At 47.7% G+C, this 26,229-nt stretch overlaps 1 protein-coding gene across 1 annotated transcript in view; it reads left to right on the forward strand.

The window, feature by feature from the left end:
* Positions 1–26,229, forward strand: part of LOC139385488 (roundabout homolog 1-like) — a 400,054-nt gene that overhangs the window by 231,915 nt on the left and 141,910 nt on the right. The window contains exon 4 of the mRNA XM_071130588.1: positions 23,175–23,332. Within this exon, the coding sequence (XP_070986689.1) occupies positions 23,175–23,332 (158 nt within the window). The remainder of the gene's footprint in view (positions 1–23,174; positions 23,333–26,229) is intronic.

Genomic DNA, 26,229 nt, shown 5'->3' on the forward strand with positions numbered 1-26,229 from the left:
TGCTGGTACAGTGTATTGTTTGTGCTGGTACAGTGTATTGAGTGTGTGCTGGTACAGTGTACTGTTTGTGCTGGTACAGTGTATTGAGTGTGTGCTGGTACAGTGTATTGAGTGTGTGCTGGTACAGTGTACTGTGTGTGCTGGTACAGTGTATTGTGTGTGCTGGTACAGTGTACTGTGTGTGCTGGTACAGTGTACTGTGTGTGCTGGTACAGTGTATTGAGTGTGTGCTGGTACAGTGTATTGAGTGTGTGCTGGTACAGTGTATTGAGTGTGTGCTGGTACAGTGTATTGAGTGTGTGCTGGTACAGTGTACTGTGTGTGCTGGTACAGTGTATTGTGTGTGTGTGCTGGTACAGTGTACTGTGTGTGTGCTGGTACAGTGTATTGAGTGTGTGCTGGTACAGTGTATTGTGTGTGTGCTGGTACAGTGTATTGTGTGTGTGCTGGTACAGTGTATTGTGTGTGTGCTGGTACAGTGTATTGTGTGTGTGCTGGTACAGTGTATTGTGTGTGTGCTGGTACAGTGTATTGTGTGTGTGCTGGTACAGTGTATTGTGTGTGTGCTGGTACAGTGTACTGTGTGTGCTGGTACAGTGTACTGTGTGTGCTGGTACAGTGTATTGTGTGTGTGCTGGTACAGTGTACTGTGTGTGCTGGTACAGTGTATTGTGTGTGCTGGTACAGTGTATTGTGTGTGTGCTGGTACAGTGTACTGTGTGTGCTGGTACAGTGTACTGTGTGTGCTGGTACAGTGTATTGTGTGTGTGCTGGTACAGTGTATTGTGTGTGCTGGTACAGTGTATTGTGTGTGCTGGTACAGTGTACTGTGTGTGCTGGTACAGTGTATTGTGTGTGTGCTGGTACAGTGTACTGGGTGTGCTGGTACAGTGTATTGTGTGTGCTGGTACAGTGTACTGTGTGTGCTGGTACAGTGTATTGAGTGTGTGCTGGTACAGTGTACTGTGTGTGCTGGTACAGTGTATTGTGTGTGTGCTGGGCTGGGTAGAGAGCTAGACGGCTAGAAGTCTGCAATATCTGGGCTGGGTAGAAGTCTACAATATCTGGGCTGGGTAGAAGTCTACAATATATGAGCTGGGTAGAAGTCTACAATATATGGGCTGGGTAGAGAGCTAGAGGGCTAGAAGTCTACAATATATGGGTTGGGTAGAGAGCTAGAGGGCTAGAAGTCTACAAAATCTAGGCTGGGTAGAAGTCTACCATATCTGGGCTGGGTAGAGAGCTAGAGGGCTAGAAGTCTACAATATCTGGGCTGGGTAGAAGTCAACAGTATCTGGGCTGGGTAGAAGTGTACAATATATGGGCTGGGTGGAAGTGTACAATATATGGGCTGGGTAGAAGTGTACAATATATGGGCTGGGTAGAAGTGTACAATATATGGGCTGGGTGGAAGTGTACAATATATGGGCTGGGTGGAAGTCTACAATATATGGGCTGGGTAGAAGTCAACAGTATCTGGGCTGGGTAGAAGTGTACAATATATGGGCTGGGTAGAAGTGTACAATATATGGGCTGGGTGGAAGTCTACAATATATGGGCTGGGTAGAAGTCAACAGTATCTGGGCTGGGTAGAAGTGTACAATATATGGGCTGGGTGGAAGTCTACAATATATGGGCTGGGTAGAAGTCAACAGTATCTGGGCTGGGTAGAAGTCAACAGTATCTGGGCTGGGTAGAAGTGTACAATATATGGGCTGGGTAGAAGTGTACAATATATGGGCTGGGTAGAAGTCTACAATATATGGGCTGGGTAGAAGTCTACAATATCTGGGCTGGGTAGAAGTCTACAATATATGGGCTGGGTAGAAGTCTACAATATATGGGCTGGGTAGAAGTCTACAATATATGGGCTGGGTAGAGAGCTAGAGGGCTAGAAGTCTATAATATCTGGGCTGGGTAGAGAGAGCTAGAGGGCTAGAAGTCTACAATATCTGGGCTGGGTAGAGAGCTAGAGGTCTAAAAGTCTACAATACATGGGCTGGGTAGAGAGCTAGAGGGCTAGAAGTCTACAATATATGGGCTGGGTAGAGATCTAGAGGGCTAGAAGTCTACAATATCTGGGCTGGGTAGAGAGCTAGAGGTCCTGAAGTCTACAATATATGGGCTGGGTAGAGAGCTAGAGGGCTAGAAGTCTACAATATATGGGCTGGGTAGAGAGCTAGAGTGCTAGAAGTCAACAATATATGGGCTGGGTAGAGAGCTAGAGGGCTAGAAGTCTACAATATATGGGCTGGGTAGAGATCTAGAGGGCTAGAAGTCTACAATATCTGGGCTGGGTAGAGAGCTAGAGGTCCTGAAGTCTACAATATATGGGCTGGGTAGAGAGCTAGAGGGCTAGAAGTCTACAATATATGGGCTGGGTAGAGAGCTAGAGTGCTAGAAGTCTACAATATATGGGCTGGGTAGAGAGCTAGAGGGCTAGAAGTCTACAATATCTGGACTGGCAAGAAGTCTACAATATCTGGGCTGGGGAGAAGAGTCTAGAGGGCTAGAATACTAGAGTCTATATTGTTGGCATATCCATGTACACTCAGGCCTCCAGCCACTGAAGACTTTTACTGTTGAACACTGGATCGGCTCCAACGCAGTCAACATATTCTGTCATTATGTTTATCAGGAATGTCCATGCCCTTTCTGGCAGCAGTTATGTGAAATCGTTATAGTAGTCCCGCCCCCCAAAAGTGATGTAGTATTTATGTTTGACCTTAGAAGACATATTTACCCAGATTTACTGGTAAACTGAGGGTTTCAAGCTACCAAACTCCCCTGAGCGCCGTCAGGAGGAATGCTACTTGATCAAGTTGTGTAAACAGAGTATTGGATTCACCTCAGCCAATCCCTGATGAGGAAAGTGCTGTATACAAATGAATGAGAGCGGGTGGTAACCATAGTGCCTGATGGGGTGATTCCACAACATGTAACTAATGGTAACAGGTTCCCTTCCAGCTCCAAACTGCCTGTTAATCACTTGCATATGCAGATATGTACTGTAGGAGCTGACAGTTCAGTAAATGGCCCGTAAACTGTTTATCTTGTGTTTTTTCTATCATAAAATGGAAATGTGATAATCTGCTGCAGATGTTTGTTATGTAGTTTGTCTGGTGGCAGGTCTTCTTACTGTGATGCTGTTGCTGCTTACTAAATTCAATTATCTTTCAGGGGAGAGGGTTGTAAGGGTGGGGGGGGGGGGTGCTCTAGGCCCCTACCAGTACCTCGGCCCTCGAAAAACAAAACGCTTTCTTTATTTTAGACCAGCTACCACTCCCCAGCACTCCAACTCCAACTCTGAACTAAAAGGTGCCAAGTCACTCAGTCACTCATATAAACCTGCCTCCCCGGCCCTCTGCCCTCGCTAAATTTCCCCATGTCCACCCAACCCAGCACAGTCTCTCCCTGCCTCTCTCCATGTCCACCCTACCCAACACCGTCAATGCCTCTCCCCATGTGCACCCAACCCAACACCATCTCTCACTGTCTCTCTCCATGTGCACCCAACCCAACACCATCTCTCCCTGTCTCTCTCCATGTGCACCCAACCCAACACCATCTTTCCCTGTCTCTCTCCATGTCCACCCAACCCAGCACAGTCTCTCCCTGTCTCTCCCCATATGCACCCAACCCAACACAGTCTCTCCCTGTCTCTCCCCATGTCCACCCAAACCAACACAGTCTCTTCCTGCCTCTCCCCATATGCACCCAACCCAACACAGTCTCTCCCTGTCTCTCCCCATGTCCACCCAACCCAGCACAGTCTCTCCCTGCCTCTCTCCATGTTCACCCTACCCAACACCGTCACTGCCTCTCCCCATGTGCACCCAACCCAACACCATCTCTCCCTGTTACTCTCCATGTCCACCAAACCCAGCACAGTCTCTCCCTGTCTCTCCCCATATGCACCCAACCCAACACAGTCTCTCCCTGTCTCTCTCCATGTGCACCCAACCCAACACAGTCTCTCCCTGTCTCTCCCCATGTTCACCCAACCCAACACAGTATCTCCCTGTCTCTCCCCATGTCCACCCAACCCAACACAGTCTCTCCCTGTCTCTCCCCATATGCACCCAACCCAGCACAGTCTCTCCCTGCCTCTCTCCATGTTCACCCTACCCAACACCGTCACTGCCTCTCCCCATGTGCACCCAACCCAACACAGTCTCTCCCTGTCTCTCCCCATGTCCACCCAACCCAGCACAGTCTCTCCCTGCCTCTCTCCATGTTCACCCTACCCAACACCGTCACTGCCTCTCCCCATGTGCACCCAACCCAACACCATCTCTCCCTGTTACTCTCCATGTCCACCAAACCCAGCACAGTCTCTCCCTGTCTCTCCCCATATGCACCCAACCCAACACAGTCTCTCCCTGTCTCTCTCCATGTGCACCCAACCCAACACAGTCTCTCCCTGTCTCTCCCCATGTTCACCCAACCCAACACAGTATCTCCCTGTCTCTCCCCATGTCCACCCAACCCAACACAGTCTCTCCCTGTCTCTCCCCATATGCACCCAACCCAACACAGTCTCTCCCTGCCTCTCCCCATATGCACCCAACCCAACACAGTCTCTCCCTGTCTCTCCCCATGTTCACCCAACCCAACACAGTCTCTCCCTGTCTCTCCCCATGTTCACCCAACCCAACACAGTCTCTCCCTGTCTCTCCCCATGTTCACCCAACCCAACAACATCTCTCCCTGTCTCTCTCCATGTGCACCCAACCCAACACAGTCTCTCCATGTCTCTCCCCATGTGCACCCAACCCAACACAGTCTCTCTCTGTCTCTCCCCATGTTCACCCAACCCAACACAGTATCTCCCTGTCTCTCCCCATGTCCACCCAACCCAACACAGTCTCTCCCTGTCTCTCCCCATGTGCACCCAACCCAACACAGTCTCTCCCTGTCTTTCCCCATGTCCACCCAACCCAACACAGTCTCTCCCTGCCTCTCCCCATGTCCACCCAACCCAACACAGTCTCTCCCTGCCTCTCCCCATATGCACCCAACCCAACACAGTCTCTCCCTGCCTCTCCACATATGCACCCAACCCAATACCGTCTTTCCCTGCCTCTCCCCATGTCCACCCAACCCAACAACATCTCTCCCTGTCTCTCTCCATGTGCACCCAACCCAACACCATCTCTCCCTGTCTCTCCCCATGTCCACCCAACCCAACACAGTCTCTCCCTGTCTCTCTCCATGTGCACCCAACCCAACACAGTCTCTCCCTGCCTCTCCCCATGTGCACCCAACCCAACACAGTCTCTCCCTGTCTCTCCCCCCATGTCCACCCAACCCAACACAGTATCTCCCTGCCTCTCCCCATGTCCACCCAACCCAACACAGTCTCTCCCTGTCTCTCCCCATATGCACCCAACCCAACACAGTCTCTCCCTGCCTCTCCCCATGTCCACCCAACCCAACACAGTCTCTCCCTGCCTCTCCCCATGTCCACCCAACCCAACACAGTCTCTCCCTGTCTCTCCCCATATGCACCCAACCCAACACAGTCTCTCCCTGCCTCTCCCCATATGCACCCAACCCAACACAGTCTCTCCCTGTCTCTCCCCACATGCACCCAACCCAGCACAGTCTCTCCCTGTCTCTCCCCATATGCACCCAACCCAGAACAGTCTCTCCCTGTCTCTCCCCATGTCCACCCAACCCAACACCATCTCTCGCTGCCTCTCTCCATGTCCACTAAACCCAACACCATCTCTCCCTGTCTCTCCCCATGTCCACCCAACCCAACACCATCTCTCGCTGTCTCTCCCCATGTCCACCCAACCCAACACCATCTCTCCCTGTCTCTCCCCATGTCCACCCAACCCAACACCGTCCCTGTCTCTCCCCATGTCCACCCAACCCAACACAGTCTCTCCCTGCCTCTCTCCATGTCCACCCTACCCAACACCGTCCCTGCCTCTCCCCATGTCCACCCAACCCAACACCATCTCTCCCTGCCCTTCTCCATGTCCACCCAACCCAACACCGTCCCTGCCTCTCTCCATGTCCATCCAGCCTCTGTTTATTGAACTAAAAGGTGCCAAGTCACTCAGTCACTCATATAAACCTGCCTCCCCGCCCTCTGCCCTCGCTAAATTTCCCCATGTCCACCCAACCCAACACCATCTCTCCCTGTCTCTCCCCATGTCCACCCAACCCAACACCGTCTCTCCCTGTCTCTCCCCATGTGCACCAAACCCAACACCGTCCCTGCTTCTCCCCATGTGCACCCAACCCAACACACTTATGACCATTTAAACAAACACAGTCCCTCAATGGCCTCTCTGTCTTTCTGCAGGACCATGGGGCAGGGCTTCCTCTCCTCTGTATGTGTGTGTGTGTGTGTGTGTGTGTGTGTGTGTGTGTGTGTGTGTGTGTGTGTGTGTGTGTGTGTGCATGTGTGTGTGTGTGTGTGTGTGTGTGTTCATGCGCATGTGTGTGTGTGTGTGTGTGTGTGTGTGTGTGTGTGTGTGTGTGTGTGTGTGTGCGTGTGCTTGCGTTGTAATTATAAAGAAATGAAGTGGTCTGAGCCAGGTTTGCAGTCTGCCAGTCCCCCTCCTACCTGGACTCTCCCCAGCCTCGCTGTTTGCCTGACTAGTGTGGAGATATCCTCTGTTGTGTGACAGAAAGGTCCAGGCAGCCATCTTCCATGCAGGGTACAAGCCCTAGGCTTGGACTGGAAACTCTTTCACAACACATTCCAGGTGCCCATACCGCTCTCATAACCATCACCACACTCAGGGCAGAGAGGGAATGATGCCAGCTTCGCTCCTCTCCTTTCAGCAGCAGATGGCTTGACTGAGGATGTGTATATCTGCTAGCTAGCCCCACATGTGTAGCTCAACCTCTGGATTAGGATCAAAACAGACTGTCAAACTTTCACCCTCAAACTAATTACCAAATGTTGAAATGCTTAGACATAGATGGATGCTTGGAAGAAGATGACAGATGAGTTTGTCCATACAATACATTATTATATCAATATGGATATGTATGCTTGTCAAAATATTGACGGTAACATAATATTTTGGGTCACATTTACCCATGGCTTGTTTATTTACAAAGGGATCCACACAGTTTATTGTCATTGCTTAGATTGTTTAACATAGTTCATTTGGAAATCCTGTCCCCTCTCTATGACATCACTTCTCAGTCTGCTCGCACAGTGGTTTTGGTAAATGCTAAGAGGGATCCTTGGGCTGACTGAACCCTTACCATAACCCTAACCCTAATATTAACACTTATCAACTTCGAACACACAGAGGTTATGTCTCATCTCAATGACCTCACAGTATTCAGAGTATACAGTACAGGAGGTTGGTGGCAGCTTCATTGGGGAGGACAGGCTCATGGAATAGGTGGAATGGTATCAAATGCATCACACATATGGTTTCCAGGTGTTTGATGCCATTCCATTCTGGACATTATTATGAGCTGTCCTCCTCTCAGCAGCCTCCTGTGGTCTACAGGTGCAGAGCCTAAAGGCTTGTTGATGCTCCATGTCTTCATCTGCTCACTGTGACATATTTACTGTCAGTCTGCGGGGGTCTTGTGGTAGAACGCTCACGTGGGCCTTTGAAAGTCTGTAACCAATGTGTGGACCAGTTTCATTCATGGACAATATAGTAAGGAAACATGTTGCATAATCTCTTGGGAACTGATGTTGAAAGTTGAAACTTTATTAAACTTAAGACCACTTGGGTTCACTCCCCTCCCACTCTGCTGGAGATCTCTATTCTGTTAAGGTTTTCTTCCGTCGAAGGAGAGGAGGACCAAAATGCAGCGTGGTTATTATTAAAGATGATAACAAACAATACAAAAACACTAAACGTAACGTGAAAAACCTAAACAGCCTTATCTGGTGCAAACAAACACAGAGACAGGAACAACCACCCACAAAACCCAACAGGCTACCTAAATATGGTTCCTAATCAGAGACAATGACTAACACCTGCCTCTGATTGAGAACCATATCAGGCCAAACATAGAAATAGACAAACTAGACACACAACATAGAATGCCCACACAGATCACACCCTGACCAAACAAAACATAGAAACATACGAAGCAAACTATGGTCAGGGTGTGACATATTTTCTCGTCCTGTCTGTTTGTATCTATTCTACATAACCTCAGCATACTGCCCTGTTTATAACACCAGGACCCCTAGCCCTGTCTATAACACCAGGACCCCTAGCCCTGTCTATAACACCAGGACCCCTAGCCCTGTTCATAACACCAGGACCCCTAGCCCTGTCTATAACACCAGGACCCCTAGCCCTGTCTATAACACCAGGACCCCTAGCCCTGTCCATAACCCCAGGACCCTAGCCCTGTCCATAACCCCAGGACCCCTAGCCCTGTTATAACACCAGGACCCCTAGCCCTGTCTATAACACCAGGACCCCTAGCCCTGTCTATAACACCAGGACCCCTAGCCCTGTTCATAACACCACGACCCCTAGCCCTGTCTATAACACCAGGACCCCTAGCCCTGTCTATAACACCAGGACCCTAGCCCTGTTCATAACACCAGGACCCCCAGCCCTTACTTATCTACTGGTCATGCTCCCTTGGACCTGAGCACTGTGTATAGGGTGTCTGTGAGGAGGGAGAGAGGAGAGAGGGCATGAGCTCACAGCACAGGAATGAGATAAATAGAGAGAGAAAGAAGAAGCTGCCATGTCCAATCTCATCTCTCTGGTGGTGGGGTCAGTAGGGAAGGAGGGAGAGGGATGGAGGGAGGAAAGGAGGGAGATAGAAGGAGGAGAAGACAGACGTGGTGCTGTGAGAGGGGTTTAACACACACACACTTACACTCACACTGAGCCTTTGGCAAATTTACTGGATCCGTACTGCCCCAACCAGCCTGGGGTTTGGGGGGGCAGGGCTTAACACGCCATGGGTGGGGGCCTATCTTTGATGTGAACTTTTGGGAGAATGGGAGCTGGGGGCAAGGAAATTACATCAGCAGCTGAGGGGGAGAGAGAGGGATACATATATAGATAAATACAGAGTGAAAGAGCAGGAGGTGCGGGACCCATAGGGCAGTACTGGAGGGGAGATGGAGAGTTTTTATGTGGGAGCTCTTACTACGTATCACAGCCTAACAGAAAACAGCCTACCAGAGAACAGCCTAGCAGAGAACAGCCTAGCAGAGAACAGCCTAGCAGAGAACAGTCTAAAAGAGAACAGCCTAGCAGAGAACAGCCTAGCAGAGAACAGTCTAGCAGAGAACAGCCTAGCATAGAACAGCCAAGCAGAGAACAGTCTAGCAGAGAACAGCCTAGCAGAAAACAGCCTAGCATAGAACAGCCTAGCAGAAAACAGCCTAGTAGATAACAGCCTAGCAGAGAACAGTCTAGCAGGAAACAGCCTAGCAGGAAACAGCCTAGCAGAGAACAGCCTAGCAGAGAACAGCCTAGCATAGAACAGTCTAGCAGAGAACAGCCTAGCAGATAACAGCCAAGCAGAGAACAGCCTAGCAGAAAACAGCCTAGCAGAAAACAGCCTAGCAGAAAACAGCCTAGCAGAGAACAGCCTAGCAGAGAACAGTCTAGCAGAGAACAGCCTAGCAGAGAACAGTCTAGCAGAGAACAGCCTAGCATAGAACAGCCTAGCAGAAAACAGCCTAGCATAGAACAGCCTAGCAGAGAACAGCCTAGCAGAGAACAGCCTAGCAGAGAACAGTCTAGCAGAGAACAGTCTAGCAGAGAACAGTCTAGCATAGAACAGCCAAGCAGAGAACAGCCTAGCATAGAACAGCCTAGCATAGAACAGCCTAGCAGGAAACAGCCTAGCAGAGAACAGCCTAGCAGAGAACAGCCTAGCAGAGACCAGCCAAGCAGAGAACAGCCTAGCAGGAAACAGCCTAGCAAAGAACAGTCTAGCAGGAAACAGAATGAGCTCAATTAAACTTAGTTATTTTTGTCTTTATTTTGAGAGAGAGAGAGAGAGAGAGAAAGAGTAGGACAGAGAAAGATAGAGAGAGATGTTTGCCTACTGTGTCCACATGAGGCCAAAAGTATCCCACTCTTAAGTAACAGCATGCACATCTGGGAGCGATTACTCATTTAATATTTTCTCATTGTTTGCTGTGGAGTCTCTCACTCCTCTCCTCCTCTCTCCGTTGCTCCACCTCTAATCCCTCTGTTATTTATGGGCTGCCATGTTTGGAGAGCGACGTATAGCCGTGCCTTGTGGCTCCTCGCCTTCCCCAAATCAAGACCATTTGTTAACTTTAACAGGAGCAATACTATCCTTGTGAAGACAAGAGGAGAAGAGGGGGGACCAGCACTGTACAACACATTCACTTCCCTTCCAGGACATGCAACAAAACACTTCTGTCCTCCTCCCCTTCCTCCTCCCCTCTCCAGTTGCTCTCGGACACTTTTCCTTTTTCTGTCTTTCTTCTTCTGTGGTTAGTCATGTTCACTCTGACTATTGTTTCTTCTTCTGTGGTTAGTCATGTTCACTCTGACTATTGTTTCTTCTTCTGTGGTTAGTCATGTTCACTCTGACTATTGTTTCTTCTTCTGTGGTTAGTCATGTTCACTCTGACTATTGTTTCTTCTTCTGTGGTTAGTCATGTTCACTCTGACTATTGTTTCTTCTTCTGTGGTTAGTCATGTTCACTCTGACTATTGTTTCTTCTTCTGTGGTTAGTCATGTTCACTCTGACCATTGTTTCTTCTTCTGTGGTTAGTCATGTTCACTCTGACTATTGTTTCTTCTTCTGTGGTTAGTCATGTTCACTCTGACTATTGTTTCTTCTTCTGTGGTTAGTCATGTTCACTCTGACTATTGTTTCTTCTTCTGTGGTTAGTCATGTTCACTCTGACTATTGTTTCTTCTTCTGTGGTTAGTCATGTTCACTCTGACTATTGTTTCTTCTTCTGTGGTTAGTCATGTTCACTCTGACTATTGTTTCTTCTTCTGTGGTTAGTCATGTTCACTCTGACCATTGTTTCTTCTTCTGTGGTTAGTCATGTTCACTCTGACTATTGTTTCTTCTTCTGTGGTTAGTCATGTTCACTCTGACTATTGTTTCTTCTTCTGTGGTTAGTCATGTTCACTCTGACTATTGTTTCTTCTTCTGTGGTTAGTCATGTTCACTCTGACTATTGTTTCTTCTTCTGTGGTTAGTCATGTTCACTCTGACTATTGTTTCTTCTTCTGTGGTTAGTCATGTTCACTCTGACTATTGTTTCTTCTTCTGTGGTTAGTCATGTTCACTCTGACCATTGTTTCTTCTTCTGTGGTTAGTCATGTTCACTCTGACCATTGTTTCTTCTTCTGTGGTTAGTCATGTTCACTCTGACTATTGTTTTGAGGAAATGCTGCAAACCAAAGGCAGATCAATCCAGCTTCCTGTGCTTCTTCCAGGTTTGTTTTTGTATGCTTTTGGACAAATCTTCAGTTCCCCAATGGGTCTTTTTTTAAAACTGGTGCAGATTTGTGGGGGGGAGCTTACTGTAATCCCTTTAATTTCCTCTGAACAAAGCTCATTTGATCATCCCGTTCAGGCTTGTGTGCCGCATTAAGTCTTCATTTTCATTAATGTCGAAAGCGCACTGGAATCTCATTTTAATTTGACATTTCAGCATCTGGTTTCAATTTCCCAGGGGGGGGGGGGGGGGGTAGAGAGGGCTGGTGGTTGAACAGGAGAACCCATGGGTTTGAGGGGCAGAGAGGGCTGGTGGTTGAATAGGAGAACCCATGGGTTTGAGGGGCAGAGAGGGCTAGTGGTTGAACAGGATAACCCATGGGTTTGAGGGGCAGAGAGGGCTGGTGGTTGAATAGGAGAACCCATGGGTTTGAAGAGCAGAGAGGGTTAGTGGTTGAATAGGACAACCCATAGTTTGGGAAGCAGAGAGGGCTAGTGGTTGAATAGGAGAACCCATGGGTTTGGGGAGCAGAGAGGGCTAGTGGTTGAATAGGAGAACCCATGGGTTTGAGGAGCAGAGAGGGCTAGTTGAAAACCTTCTCTTAGGGAGTCTCCACTATAAGAGATGATCATAGTTATTTGAGGTAGCCTGTACTCAGCCCTAGTGTGCTACTGTGGACCTGGGCAGTGATTGGTCAGGTCTGTACAGTTACGTTAGAGACAGATCCAGACCCAGGCAGAGCCTTAAAGATGTTTCCCACTGGAGAGCCAGGCAGAGCCTTGAAGATGTTTCCCACTGGAGAGCCAGGCAGAACCTTAAAGATGTTTCCCATTGGAGAGCCAGGCAGAGCCTTAAAGATGTTTCCCACTGGAGAGCCAGGCAGAGCCTTGAATACGTTTCCCACTGGAGAGCCAGGCAGAGCCTTAAAGATGTGTCCCACTGGAGAGCCAGGCAGAGCCTTGAAGATGTTTCCCACTGGAGAGGCAGGCAGAGCCTTAAAGATGTTTCCCACTGGAGAGCCAGGCAGAGACTTGAAGATGTTTCCCACTGGAGAGCCTGGCAGAGCCTTGAAGATGTTTCCCACTGGAGAGCCAGGCAGAGCCTTAAAGATGTTTCCCACTGGAGAGCCAGGCAGAGTCTTAAAGATGTTTCCCACTGGAGAGCCAGGCAGAGCCTTGAAGATGTTTCCCACTGGAGAGCCAGGCAGGGCCTTGAAGATGTTTCCCACTGGAGAGCCAGGCAGAGCCTTGAAGATGTTTCCAACTGGAGAGGCAGGCAGAGCCTTAAAGATGTTTCCCACTGGAGAGCCAGGCAGAGACTTGAAGATGTGTCCCACTGGAGAGCCAGGCAGAGCCTTAAAGATGTTTCCCACTGGAGAGCCAGGCAGAGTCTTAAAGCTGTTTCCCACTGGAGAGCCAGGCAGAGCCTTGAAGATGTTTCCCACTGGAGAGCCAGGCAGAGCCTTGAAGATGTTTCCCACTGGAGAGCCAGGCAGAGCCTTGAAGATGTTTCCAACTGGAGAGCCAGGCAGAGCCTTGAAGATGTTTCCCACTGGAGAGCCAGGCAGAGTCTTAAAGATGTTTCCCACTGGAGAGCCAGGCAGAGCCTTAAAGATGTTTCCCACTGGAGAGCCAGGCAGAGTCTTAAAGATGTTTCCCACTGGAGAGCCAGGCAGAGCCTTAAAGATGTTTCCCACTGGAGAGCCAGGCAGAGCCTTGAAGATGTTTCCAACTGGAGAGCCAGGCAGAGCCTTGAAGAGGTTTCCCACTGGAGAGCCAGGCAGAGCCTTGAAGATGTTTCCCACTGCACCACCAGCCTTGCAGTGTCATACCAATGGCTGCACTGCAGCATCCTACCAATGCCTGCTCTCTCCTCAGCCAGCTGTCTGTCAAAACGATAGGGAGGAGCCCTGATAAGATGAGAGTTTTCTCTTTAATCAGCAACGCTGCAATGCATCTAATTTAACCTTTATTTCACTAGGCATTTATTTAACTTTTGATACACCATTCTTAAAAGGTAAAGATAGTAGATTGATTATCACACACTATGTATGTGGCATATCAGGAAGCTGATTAACCAGCATGATCATTACACAATAAAAGGTAATTCTACAATACCACAGATGTCTCAAGTTTTGAGGGACTGTGCAATTGGCATACTGACTGCAGGAATGTTTAACCGAGTTGTTGCCAGATAGTTGAATGTTAATTTCTCCACCATAAGCCACCACCATCTTCATTTTAGAGGATGTGCTGAGGAGTGTGTCTGTCTGTAACAAAGTCATTTTGTGTGAAAAAACAAATTATTATTGGCTGGGCCCCTGCCCAATCATGAGAAATCCATAGATTATGGCCCAATGAATTTATTTCAGTTGACTGATTTCCTTCTATGAACTGTACAATCTATGAAATATATATTTTTGTTCGGTATAGATAGTTTATAACTATAGAGAATATCTTCCAAGGCCCTTAGAAAGACACTGTCTGACTGACAGTCATTCTGTTGCCTCCCATCATCACATCAGCAGCACAGTTAGTAAAGCCAGGAAGGACAAAGATGTGTCTTCATGCTGGAACCTGTGTGACCCACATATTAAGACAGGCAAGGCACACACAAATACACACCCATTCACACTGTGCTTGGTGTTCCTGTTAAGGGCCCAGGAAACATTATCTGGTAGGGGACAGCTGAAGGTTCACGGCAGGGAGGGAGGGAGGGAGCGAGGGAGGGAGGGAGGGAGGGAGGGAGGGAGGATGGTAGTGGAGGCTCATTATCCAAAAAACATGCAGGACAGCACACAGCAGGGCCCTCCATCCTGTCCTCCCTCACATAGAGACCAGGAGACCAGAGGCAGCCTCTCTTGGCAAGGCTACGGATCTGACTGTGATTCTGGTGAAGAGTTAGAGGTTCGCTCCAGTCCCTCATCCATCATTCTCTCTCTTTCTTTCTTTATTTCCACTTCTCTAATTCTCTCTCGTAAGATTATGTTTCTCCCCATGCAGGTGGCCAGGGTTGCCTGCTGCACTGTGATGTGTGGTAGTCAGCTGTGCTTGTGGAGGAAAGGTGTCAGGGGGAGGAGAGAGGACAGAGAGCCAAGCGGGGGACTGAGGGATGTAGAGGAGGAGTGGAGGTCATTGGGTTGTGCTGCTGTAAACACTAGAGGATGCCAGCTCTCACCAGCCTTCCTCTATCTTTCTCTCCCTCTCTCTCTCTCTCTCTCTCTCCATCTCTATCCATCCCCAGGGATAATCCAGTTCTAAGTTTCTATATTCTCCTCTCCTCTAGTGTTCTCTAGTGTCCTCTCCTCTAGTGTTCTCTTGTCTCCTCTCCTCTAGTGTTCTCTTGTCTCCTCTCCTCGAGTGTTCTCTTGTCTCCTCTCCTCTAATGTTCTCTAGTGCCCTCTCCTCTAGTGTTCTCTTGTCTCCTCTCCTCGAGTGTTCTCTTGTCTCCTCTCCTCTTGTCTCCTCTCATCTAGTGTTCTCTAGTGTCCTCTCCTCTAGTGTTCTCTTGTCTCCTCTCCTCTAGTGTTCTCTTGTCTCCTCTCCTCTAGTGTTCTCTAGTCTCCTCTCCTCTAGTGTTCTCATGTCTCCTCTCCTCTAGTGTTCTCTTGTCTCCTCTCCTCCAGTGTTCTCTAGTCTCCTCTCCTCTTGTGTTCTATTGTCTCCCCTCTTCAAGTGTTCTCGTGTCTCCTCTCCTCCAGTATTATCTAGTCTCCTCTCCTCCAGTGTTCTCTTGTCTCCTCTCCTCCAGTATTATCTAGTCTCCTCTCCTCCAGTGTTCTCCAGTCTCCTCTCCTCCAGTGTTCTCTAGTCTCCTCTCCTCTTGTGTTCTATTGTCTCCTCTCCTCTTGTGTTCTATTGTCTCCTCTCCTCTAGTGTTCTCTAGTCTCCTCTCCTCTAGTGTTCTCTAGTCTCCTCTCCTCTAGTGTTCTCTAGTCTCCTCTCCTCTAGTGTTCTCTAGTCTCCTCTCCTCTAGTGTTCTCTAGTCTCCTCTCCTCTAGTGTTCTCTAGTGTTCTCTAGTCTCCTCCCCTCTAGTGTTCTCTAGTCTCCTCTCCTCAAGTGTTCTCTAGTCTCCGCTCCTCTAGTGTTCTCTAGTCTCCTCTCCTCTAGTGTTCTCTAATGTTCTCTCCTCCAGTGTCCTCTTGTCTCCTCTCCTCTAGTCTCCTGTCGTCCAGTGTGCTCCAGTCTCCTCTCCTCTAGTCTGACTTGCCTAGTTAAATAAAGGTTAAATAAATAACAAATAAAATAGTCTCTTCTCCTCCAGTGTTCTCTAGTCTCCTCTACTGCAGTGTTCTCTAGTGTCCTCTCCTGCAGTGTTCTTTAGTCTCCTCTCCTCTAGTGTTCTCTAGTCTCCGCTCCTCTAGTGTTCTCTAGTGTCCTCTCCTCCAGTGTTCTCTAGTGTCCTCTACTGCAGTGTTCTCTAGTGTCCTCTCCTCCAGTGTTCTCTAGTGTCCTCTACTGCAGTGTTCTCTAGTATCATCTCCTCCAGTGTTCTCTAGTGTCCTCTACTGCAGTGTTCTTTAGGCTCCTCTCCTCCAGTGTCCTCTAGTCTCCTCTCCTCTAGTGTTCTCTAGTCTCTTCTCCTCTAGTGTTCTCTAGTGTCCTCTACTGCAGTGTTCTCTAGTCTCCTCCCCTCTAGTGTCCTCTCCTCCAGTGTTCTCTAGTGTCCTCTACTGCAGTGTTATTTAGTCTCCTCTCCTCCAGTGTTCTATAGTGTCCTCTCCTCCAGTGTTCTCTAGTGTCCTCAACTGCAGTGTTCTTTATTCTCCTCTCCTCAAGTGTTCTCTAGTGTCCTCTACTGCAGTGTTCTTTAGTCTCCTCTCCTCCAGTGTTCTCTAGTGTCCTCTCCTCTAGTGTTCTCTAGTCTCATCTCCTCTAGTGTTCTCTTGTCTCCTCTCCTCTAGTGTTCTCTAGTCTCCTCTCCTCTAGTGTTCTCATGTCTCCTCTCCTCTAGTGTTCTCTAGTCTCATCTCCTCTAGTGTTCTCTTGTCTCCTCTCCTCTAGTGTTCTCTAGTCTCCTCTCCTCTTGTGTTCTATTGTCTCCTCTCTTCTAGTGTTCTCTTGTCTCCTCTCCTCCAGTATTATCTAGTCTCCTCTCCTCCAGTGTTCTCCAGTCTCCTCTCCTCTTGTTTTCTAGTGTCCTTTTCTCCAGTGTTTTCTAGTGTCCTCTTCTCCAGTGTTCTCTAGTGTCCTCTCCTCGAGTGTTCTCTTGTCTCCTCTCCTCTAATGTTCTCTAGTGTCCTCTCCTCTAGTGTTCTCTTGTCTCCTCTCCTCGAGTGTTCTCTTGTCTCCTCTCCTCTTGTCTCCTCTCATCTAGTGTTCTCTAGTGTCCTCTCCTCTAGTGTTCTCTTGTCTCCTCTCCTCTAGTGTTCTCTTGTCTCCTCTCCTCTAGTGTTCTCTAGTCTCCTCTCCTCTAGTGTTCTCATGTCTCCTCTCCTCTAGTGTTCTCTTGTCTCCTCTCCTCCAGTGTTCTCTAGTCTCCTCTCCTCTTGTGTTCTATTGTCTCCCCTCTTCAAGTGTTCTCGTGTCTCCTCTCCTCCAGTATTATCTAGTCTCCTCTCCTCCAGTGTTCTCTTGTCTCCTCTCCTCCAGTATTATCTAGTCTCCTCTCCTCCAGTGTTCTCCAGTCTCCTCTCCTCCAGTGTTCTCTAGTCTCCTCTCCTCTTGTGTTCTATTGTCTCCTCTCCTCTTGTGTTCTATTGTCTCCTCTCCTCTAGTGTTCTCTAGTCTCCTCTCCTCTAGTGTTCTCTAGTCTCCTCTCCTCTAGTGTTCTCTAGTCTCCTCTCCTCTAGTGTTCTCTAGTCTCCTCTCCTCTAGTGTTCTCTAGTCTCCTCTCCTCTAGTGTTCTCTAGTGTTCTCTAGTCTCCTCCCCTCTAGTGTTCTCTAGTCTCCTCTCCTCAAGTGTTCTCTAGTCTCTGCTCCTCTAGTGTTCTCTAGTCTCCTCTCCTCTAGTGTTCTCTAATGTTCTCTCCTCCAGTGTCCTCTTGTCTCCTCTCCTCTAGTCTCCTGTCGTCCAGTGTGCTCCAGTCTCCTCTCCTCTAGTCTGACTTGCCTAGTTAAATAAAGGTTAAATAAATAACAAATAAAATAGTCTCTTCTCCTCCAGTGTTCTCTAGTCTCCTCTACTGCAGTGTTCTCTAGTGTCCTCTCCTGCAGTGTTCTTTAGTCTCCTCTCCTCTAGTGTTCTCTAGTCTCCGCTCCTCTAGTGTTCTCTAGTGTCCTCTCCTCCAGTGTTCTCTAGTGTCCTCTACTGCAGTGTTCTCTAGTGTCCTCTCCTCCAGTGTTCTCTAGTGTCCTCTACTGCAGTGTTCTCTAGTATCATCTCCTCCAGTGTTCTCTAGTGTCCTCTACTGCAGTGTTCTTTAGGCTCCTCTCCTCCAGTGTCCTCTAGTCTCCTCTCCTCTAGTGTTCTCTAGTCTCTTCTCCTCTTGTCTCATCTCCTCTAGTGTTCTCTAGTGTCCTCTCCTCTAGTGTTCTCTTGTATCCTCTCCTCTAGTGTTCTCTTGTCTCCTCTCCTCTAGTGTTCGCTAGTCTCCTCTCCTCTAGTGTTCTCATGTCTCCTCTCCTCTAGTGTTCTCTTGTCTCCTCTCCTCCAGTGTTCTCTCGTCTCCTCTCCTCTTGTGTTCTATTGTCTCCTATCTTCTAGTGTTCTCTTGTCTCCTCTCCTCCAGTATTATCTAGTCTCCTCTCCTCCAGTGTTCTCCAGTCTCCTCTCCTCCAGTATTTTCTAGTGTCCTTTTCTCCAGTGTTTTCTAGTGTCCTCTTCTCCGGTGTTCTCTAGTCTCCTCTCCTCCAGTGTTCTCTAGTGTTCTCTAGTCTCCTCTCCTCTAGTGTTCTCTAGTCTCCTCTCCTCAAGTGTTCTCTAGTCTCCGCTCCTCTAGTGTTCTCTAGTGTCCTCTCCTCTAGTTATATCTAGTCTCCTCTCCTCTAGTGTTCTCTAGTCTCCTCTGCTCTAGTGTTCTCTATTGTCTCCTATCTTCTAGTGTTCTCTTGTCTCCTCTCCTCCAGTATTATCTAGTCTCCTCTCCTCCAGTGTTCTCCAGTCTCCTCTCCTCCAGTATTTTCTAGTGTCCTTTTCTCCAGTGTTTTCTAGTGTCCTCTTCTCCGGTGTTCTCTAGTCTCCTCTCCTCCAGTGTTCTCTAGTGTTCTCTAGTCTCCTCTCCTCTAGTGTTCTCTAGTCTCCTCTCCTCAAGTGTTCTCTAGTCTCCGCTCCTCTAGTGTTCTCTAGTGTTCTCTCCTCCAGTGTCCTCTTGTCTCCTCTCCTCTAGTGTTCTCTAGTGTCCTCTCCTCTAGTTATATCTAGTCTCCTCTCCTCTAGTGTTCTCTAGTCTCCTCTCCTCTAGTGTTCTCTAGTCTCCTCTCCTCTAGTGTTATCTAATGTTCTCTCCTCCAGTGTCCTCTTGTCTCCTCTCCTCTAGTCTCCTGTCGTCCAGTGTGCTCCAGTCTCCTCTCCTCTAGTCTGACTTGCCTAGTTAAATAAAGGTTAAATAAATAACAAATAAAATAGTATCATCTCCTCCAGTGTTCTCTAGTCTCCTCTCCTGCAGTGTTCTTTAGTCTCCTCTCCTCTAGTGTTCTCTAGTCTCCGCTCCTCTAGTGTTCTCTAGTGTCCTCTCCTCCAGTGTTCTCTAGTGTCCTCTACTGCAGTGTTCTCTAGTGTCCTCTCCTCCAGTGTTCTCTAGTGTCCTCTACTGCAGTGTTCTCTAGTGTCCTCTCCTCCAGTGTTCTCTAGTGTCCTCTACTGCAGTGTTCTTTAGTCTCCTCTCCTCCAGTGTTCTCTGATGTCCTCTACTGCAGTGTTCTTTAGTCTCCTCTCCTCCAGTGTTCTCTAGTGTCCTCTCCTCCAGTGTTCTCTAGTGTCCTCAACTGCAGTGTTCTTTAGTCTCCTCTCCTCCAGTGTTCTCTGATGTCCTCTACTGCAGTGTTCTTTAGTCTCCTCTCCTCCAGTGTTCTCTAGTGTCCTCTCCTCCAGTGTTCTCTAGTGTCCTCAACTGCAGTGTTCTCTAGTTTCCTCTCCTCTAGTCTTGTCTAGTGTCCTCTCCTCTAGTGTTCTCTAGTCTCCTCTCCTCCAATGTTCTCTAGTCTCCTCTCCTCCAGGGTTCTCTAGTGTCTCTCTTCCAGTGTTCTCTAGTGTCCTCTACTGCAGTGTTCTCTAGTCTCCTCTCTTCTAGTGTTCTCTAGTCTCCTCTCCTCCAGTGTTCTCTAGTCTCCTCTCCTTCAGTGTTCTCTAGTCTCCTCTCCTCTAGTGTTCTCTAGTCTCCTCTCCTCTAGTGTTCTCTTGTCTCCTCTCCTCTAGTGTTCTCTAGTCTCTTCTCCTCTAGTGTTCTCTAGTGTCCTCTACTGCAGTGTTCTCTAGTCTCCTCTCCTCTAGTATTCTATAGTCTCCTCTCCTCTAGTGTTCTCTAGTCTCCTCTCCTCCAGTGTTCTCTAGTCTCCTCTCCTCCAGTCTTCTCTAGTCTCCTCTCCTCCAGTGTTCTCTAGTGTTTTCTAGTCTCCTCTCCTCTAGTCTCCTCTCCTCTAGTCACCTATCCTCTAGTGTTCTCTAGTCTCCTCTCCTCTAGTCTCCTCTCCTCCTCTCTCCTTTCCTCCAGTGTCCTCTAGTCTCCTCTCCTCTAGTGTTCTCTAGTCTCTTCTCCTCTAGTGTTCTCTAGTGTCCTCTACTGCAGTGTTCTCTAGTCTTCTCTCCTCTAGTATTCTCTAGTCTCCTCTCCTCCAGTGTTCTCTAGTCTCCTCTCCTCCAGTCTTCTCTAGTCTCCTCTCCTCCAGTGTTCTCTAGTGTTCTCTAGTCTCCTCTCCTCTAGTCTCCTCTCCTCTAGTCACCTCTCCTCTAGTGTTCTCTAGTCTCCTCTCCTCTAGTCTCCTCTCCTCCACTCTCCTTTCCTCCAGTGTCCTCTAGTCTCCTCTCCTCTAGTGTTCTCTAGTTGAGAAGAGTGTCTCTCTGTATATAGCCTTGCTAATGTTTGGAATGTAAATAGCTATCTTTCAGTGGGAGGACATTGCGGCACTTTTCACGGCTTTCACTCACACAACATCTCTGATCAGGATATTTCGATCCGGCTGGCCTTGCCTGTACAGATGGAGCCAGTGTTCTAGTGAAGCTGATGTTTATGTTTATATCCTCCTCTTTCTCAGTGGCACGACCCTGTCTGTTTTGACCTGCGCTCATGAGCACATTCACAACTCAGCTGGAGGGTTGTTAGGCTTTGTGGAGGAGTATTTTGCCTAATTAGAAATAAATAAATACTTGAAATCACTTTTGCACATCTGCATTTCCATGGAGGATGTCATGTTGTTATAACAATGCTTCTGCCTAGCAACAAGAGATAAGAAAAACACAAATCCCATTGCTTTAGAGTCAGGTAAAGCACATATGGAGACCTGCATTGTGATGGGGGTCATACAGTGTTCTGCTGCTGTACGTGACAAGGTGTTGGGTCTGATTAGCTAGAGAAGCCTGGAGAAACCATTACTTCCTATAGATCTCCCTCTTAAAGCCATTTCCTACAGGGGGATTGGGTTCCCCTCCACTCTGCCGTACATAAACCCACTCCCTCATGCTGGGAAGTTACAAGAGGCAGGCAGAGAGAGAGAGGGGTATCTCAGCTTGGTGCAGTGATGGCCAATTAAGTGCTTAAAGGATTTTGTTGGCTTTCAGGAGGTTGGGGTTTCCTGGTGTGAGCCTGTCTTTGATCTGTGTGGGGCGGAGGGAGGTGTAGGAGGTGACTAGAAGCATGTTTAGAGGGAGTTGCCTCCACACTCTCTGCACACGTCTCATGTGGAAGCACGCTATCACCCTTGGTATAGAGCACATTGTCAACAAGGCCTTGTGGGTAGGTGTATGACACACATGCTGTGGCCGGTGGTCCAGAGAATCTTGGTATGACAATCCCTGGTTATTTATAGTCTACTCTGATAGAAGTGGTCACTGCGGCCATGTCCACGTTGTGACGGATCGGTGACAGTCCCCAATTATAGGAGTTGGGAGGTGGAGGAGGTGCACCATGGTGACTAGGAGCAGGTTTAGGGGAGTGAGACAATGAGATAGTGGAGAGGAGAAGGTCATATTCCACACACACATTCACATGTGTGCATACACATGCTCACACACAGACAAACACACATACACACACACACACCTTCACATGTGTGCATACACATGCTCACACACAGACAAATACACATACACACACCTTCAGATGTGTGCATACACATGCTCACACACAGACAAACACACATACACACACACACACATTCACATGTGTGCATACACATGCTCACACACAGACAAACACACATACACACACACACCTTCACATGAGTAGAGACACGTACACACACATGCATTGCTCACATGCATAAACACTAATAAACACTGTCATACATAGACACACATTGTGTCGACCTTGCGTACTTGAGGCTGACTAGGATTTCAGCCTTTAGTTTATGAGAACATATTTTTTCTGTGTGTACAGACAGATACACCCGAGCTGGGAAAGTGATTACTGGCACGCCGTCTATAGATGGAGGGTTGTTGGTTTTTCATTACCTTCTGTCCTCTCGTAAATCTCTCCAGTTTATCTTCAACACTACCGCTGGGGAGGCAGAGAGGAATTAGCTAGGCTCTGACCCTCTGATAGCAACCCACAACCATCCTGCCTCTCAGCTTTTACAATACTGCTGTGACATACTTTCCCAAATTGTTACTGGACTGAGTTACTGGGGTATACATTTCATAGAGTCCTTAGTGCACTACTTTTCATGAGAACTCTAGTCAAAAGTAGTGCACTTTGTAGAGTATAGTATGTGGTTTGTGTTCTCTTCATTCTAGATAAAGAACACTGTCTCTAATGTCCGTAGTGTTTATATGATGCTGCGGTACTATGATGTTGTAGTCAGGCTGAATGAGATCATTTGTTCCCGTAAAACGCCATGTCCCTCTGTCACATTAGTTCGGCCTTGTTGTCCTTATCTATTAGACAGACGGCTTCTATACCCCCATACTAATGGGCCTTTTATCTGGGAAAATGCGTCTCTGACTGTTTATGAGATTGGGTTTGATTCCAGCGATGGGAGTGGTATATTTTTACATTACAGAAAATCAATACAGATGGAAATCCTGTCCAAAGGTGGTGGGAATACCTGTTGACGAGTTGTAATGCAACTACACAATACATTATCCACTGTCAGGGTTATAGGTATAAACAGGAAGTGAAAGCGATATGTGATGAAGGGGCGATGAGGAGGGGATGATGTGTGTGTTCGGAGGCATGTCTTATACCCCATGTCCTTAGGCTGACACAGAGAGACAGTGTGATGTGATAAAGAGGGGAGATGGTTGGTCAAAGCCATTCTCATGTGTGGATGCATAATATCACCCTTGGTATAGAGCACATTGTCAACAAGGCCTTGTGGGTAGGTGTATGACGCACATGCTGTGGCCGGTGGTCCAGCCAATCGTGGTATGACAATCCCTGGTTATTTATAGTCTACTCTGATAGAAGTGGTCACTGCGGCCTTGTCCACGTTGTGGCGGATCGGTGACAGTCCCCAATTATAGGCTATGGTAACACTGTGGCGGTTTCCTCTTGTCATTATGTTGTTGCTGTAGATCAGTGTTGTGGTCTGTAGATGACACAATGCATGTCATATCTACGTTCCTGTCTAACTGGAGTGGCTGGTTTTGGTGTTATTATGCCCTTTGTGTCAAAGCTCATCTCTGCCAGTGCCGACCTCACGTTAACCCTTTCTCTTCCTCTCTTTCTGCAGTACTACGTGATGACTTCAGACAGAACCCTGCTGATATAATGGTGGCAGCGGGCGAGCCTGCAGTCCTAGAGTGTATGCCCCCTCGCGGGCATCCTGAACCTAGCATATCCTGGAAGAAGGACGGAGCCAACATTGATGACAGAGATGAACGAATCACTGTGAGTGGAACTGCTTGTATGTGTGTATATGTGTGTGTTTTGCATGTGTGAGTGAGATTGTGCAGTTATGTTCATCAAAGTATTTGATACTATATCAATGTTTGTTTAAACCTCACATTGATTGATTTGGCCCCTGTTGTTTCACCAATAGCGATGTATAACTCCAAATGAGCAAACTGCAGTTGTTGTAACATTAAATGTGAAAGACCCAGAATTAGTCTTGGTTCATTAGTCAAGCAGCAGACCATTGATTAGGATCCTGCTGAGTAACATCAGCCAGTAGAACAAACACTCACTACTATGATGAAATGAAAAAGTTTGTGAAAAAGAGGAAAGTTGGTCTCTGCAGCACAGAGGGAGTGGGAACGTTCCCTCTATATCTGATTTATACAGCATTCGAGGCCAGCCACCAATTAGTGTGTTTTATTTCAGAGTGTAGTGAAGGGATCAGCAGTATCAATCACCCCCATGCTGCTGCTGAGTAGAGCAGTAGAGAGCTGACCTTGATGGGCCTACTGCCTCCACCATATACTGTACCTATCTGCACTTTCCCTATAGGTAGTTACAGTATGTGCTGGAGAAAGTGATTGTGTGTTTGATATCTCTGACTGGCTGAGTGTGTAGGGTGGATGGAGCTTCAGTCACTTTATTTGTATTTTTTATTTCACCTTTATTTAAGCAGGTAGGCCAGGTGAGAACAAGTTCTCATTCACAACTGCGACCTGGCCAAGATAAAGCAAAGCAGTGCGACAAAAACAACAACAACACAGTTACACATGGGATAAACAAACGTACAATTAATAACACAATAGAAAAATCTATATACAGTGTGTGCAAATGTAATCGGTATTCAAAAAATAGGCCATAGTGGCAAAATATTAACAATATAGCAATTAAACACGGGAGTGATAGATGTGCAGATGATGATGTGCAAGTAGAGATACTGGGGGAATAATAGAGCAAAAACTTAAAATCACAATATGGGGATGAGGTAGTTGGGTGGGCTATTTACAGATGGGCTGTGTACAGGCATTGGTAAGCTGCTCTGACAGCTGATGCTTACAGTTAGTGAGGGAGATATAAGTCTCCAGCTTCAGTTAGTTTTGTAATTCATTCCAGTCATTGGCAGCAGAGAACTGTAAGGAAAGGCGGCCAAAGAGGTGTTGGCTTTGGGGATGACCAGTGAAATATACCTCCTGGAGCACGTGCTACGGGTGGGTGTTGCTATGGTGACCAGTGAGCTGAGTAGAGTGTTGGAGGTTATTTTGTAAATGACATCACTGACTTAGAATATGTGGACAACTACAAATACATAGGTGTCTGGCTAGACTGTAAACTCTCCTTCCAGACTCACATTAAGCATCTCCAATCCAAATTGAATCTAGAATCGGCTTCCTATTTCGCAACAAAGCATCCTTCACTCATGCTGCCAAACATACCCTCGTAAAACTGATTATCCTACCGATCCTTGACTTCGGGGATGTCATTTACAAAATAGCCTCCAACAGTCTACTCAGCAAACTGGATTCCATTCTTTTTGCTCATTAAAGCCCCATATACTACCCACCACTGCGACCTGTATGCTCTTATTGGCTGGCCCTTGCTTCATATTCGTCGCCAAACCCACTGGCTCCAGGTCGTCTATAAGTTTTTGCTAGGCAAAACCCCACCTTATCTCAGCTCACTGGTCACCATAGCATCACCCACCCATTTTTATTTTGTATTATTGACTGCATGTTTGTTTATCCCATGTGTAACTCTGTGTTGTTGTCTGTGTCGCACTGCTTTGCTTTATCTTGGCCAGGTCGCAGTTGTAAATGAGAAGTTGTTCTCAACTAGCCTAGCTGGTTAAATGAAGATGAAATAAAACCTTTTTTTTTACACGGGACAAGACAAACACATGTCCGACTGCTACGCCATCTTGGTTTGATAGGGATGGACAGAGAAGAGGATAGTTAAAGCATAGGTCTGTGTTGGTTATGATCAGATGTTGACTCTGTGTTTAACTAGCTCTTCAGTTTCTACCATCTGCCAACAATATCACATTGAACATTTGGCCAGTAGGCTGATGATTTACCAGGCCCTGAAGGGATCAGTAAGGATGATTAACCAGGCCCTGAAGATATCAGTAAGGATGATTAGCCAGGCCCTAAAGGGATCAGTAAGGATGATTAACCAGGCCCTGAAGGGATCAGTAAGCTCTGAAGGGATCAGCAAGGATGATTGGCCAGGCCCTGATGGGATCAGTAAGGATGATTAGCCAGGCCCTGAAGATATCAGTAAGGATGATTAGCCAGGCCCTAAAGGGATCAGTAAGGATGATTAACCAGGCCCTGAAGGGATCAGTAAGCTCTGAAGGTATCAGCAAGGATGATTGGCTAGGCCCCGAAGGGATCAGTAAGGATGATTAGCCAGGCCCTGAAGATATCAGTAAGGATGATTAGCCAGGCCCTAAAGGGATCAGTAAGGATGATTAACCAGGCCCTGAAGGGATCAGTAAGCTCTGAAGGTATCAGCAAGGATGATTGGCTAGGCCCCGAAGGGACCAGTAAGGATGATTAGCCAGGCACTGAAGAGATAAGTAAGGATGATTAGCCAGGCACTGAAGGGATCAGTAAGGATGATTAGCCAGGCCCTGAAGAGATCAGTAAGGATGATTAGCCAGGCCCTGAAGGGATCAGTAAGGATGATTAGCCAGGCCATGAAGAGATAAGTAAGGATGATTAGCCAGGCTAAGGAAGAGATCAGTAAGGAGGATTAGCCAGGCCCTGAAGGGATCAGTAAGGATGATTAGCCAGGCTAAGGAAGATATCAATAAGGATGATTAGCCAGGCCCTGAAGAGATCAGTAAGGATGATTAGCCAGGCCCTGAAGGGATCAGTAAGGATGATTAGCCA

The sequence above is a fragment of the Oncorhynchus clarkii genome, chromosome 27 (assembly GCF_045791955.1).
Source record: "Oncorhynchus clarkii lewisi isolate Uvic-CL-2024 chromosome 27, UVic_Ocla_1.0, whole genome shotgun sequence".
Classification (NCBI taxonomy): Eukaryota; Metazoa; Chordata; class Actinopteri; order Salmoniformes; family Salmonidae; genus Oncorhynchus; species Oncorhynchus clarkii.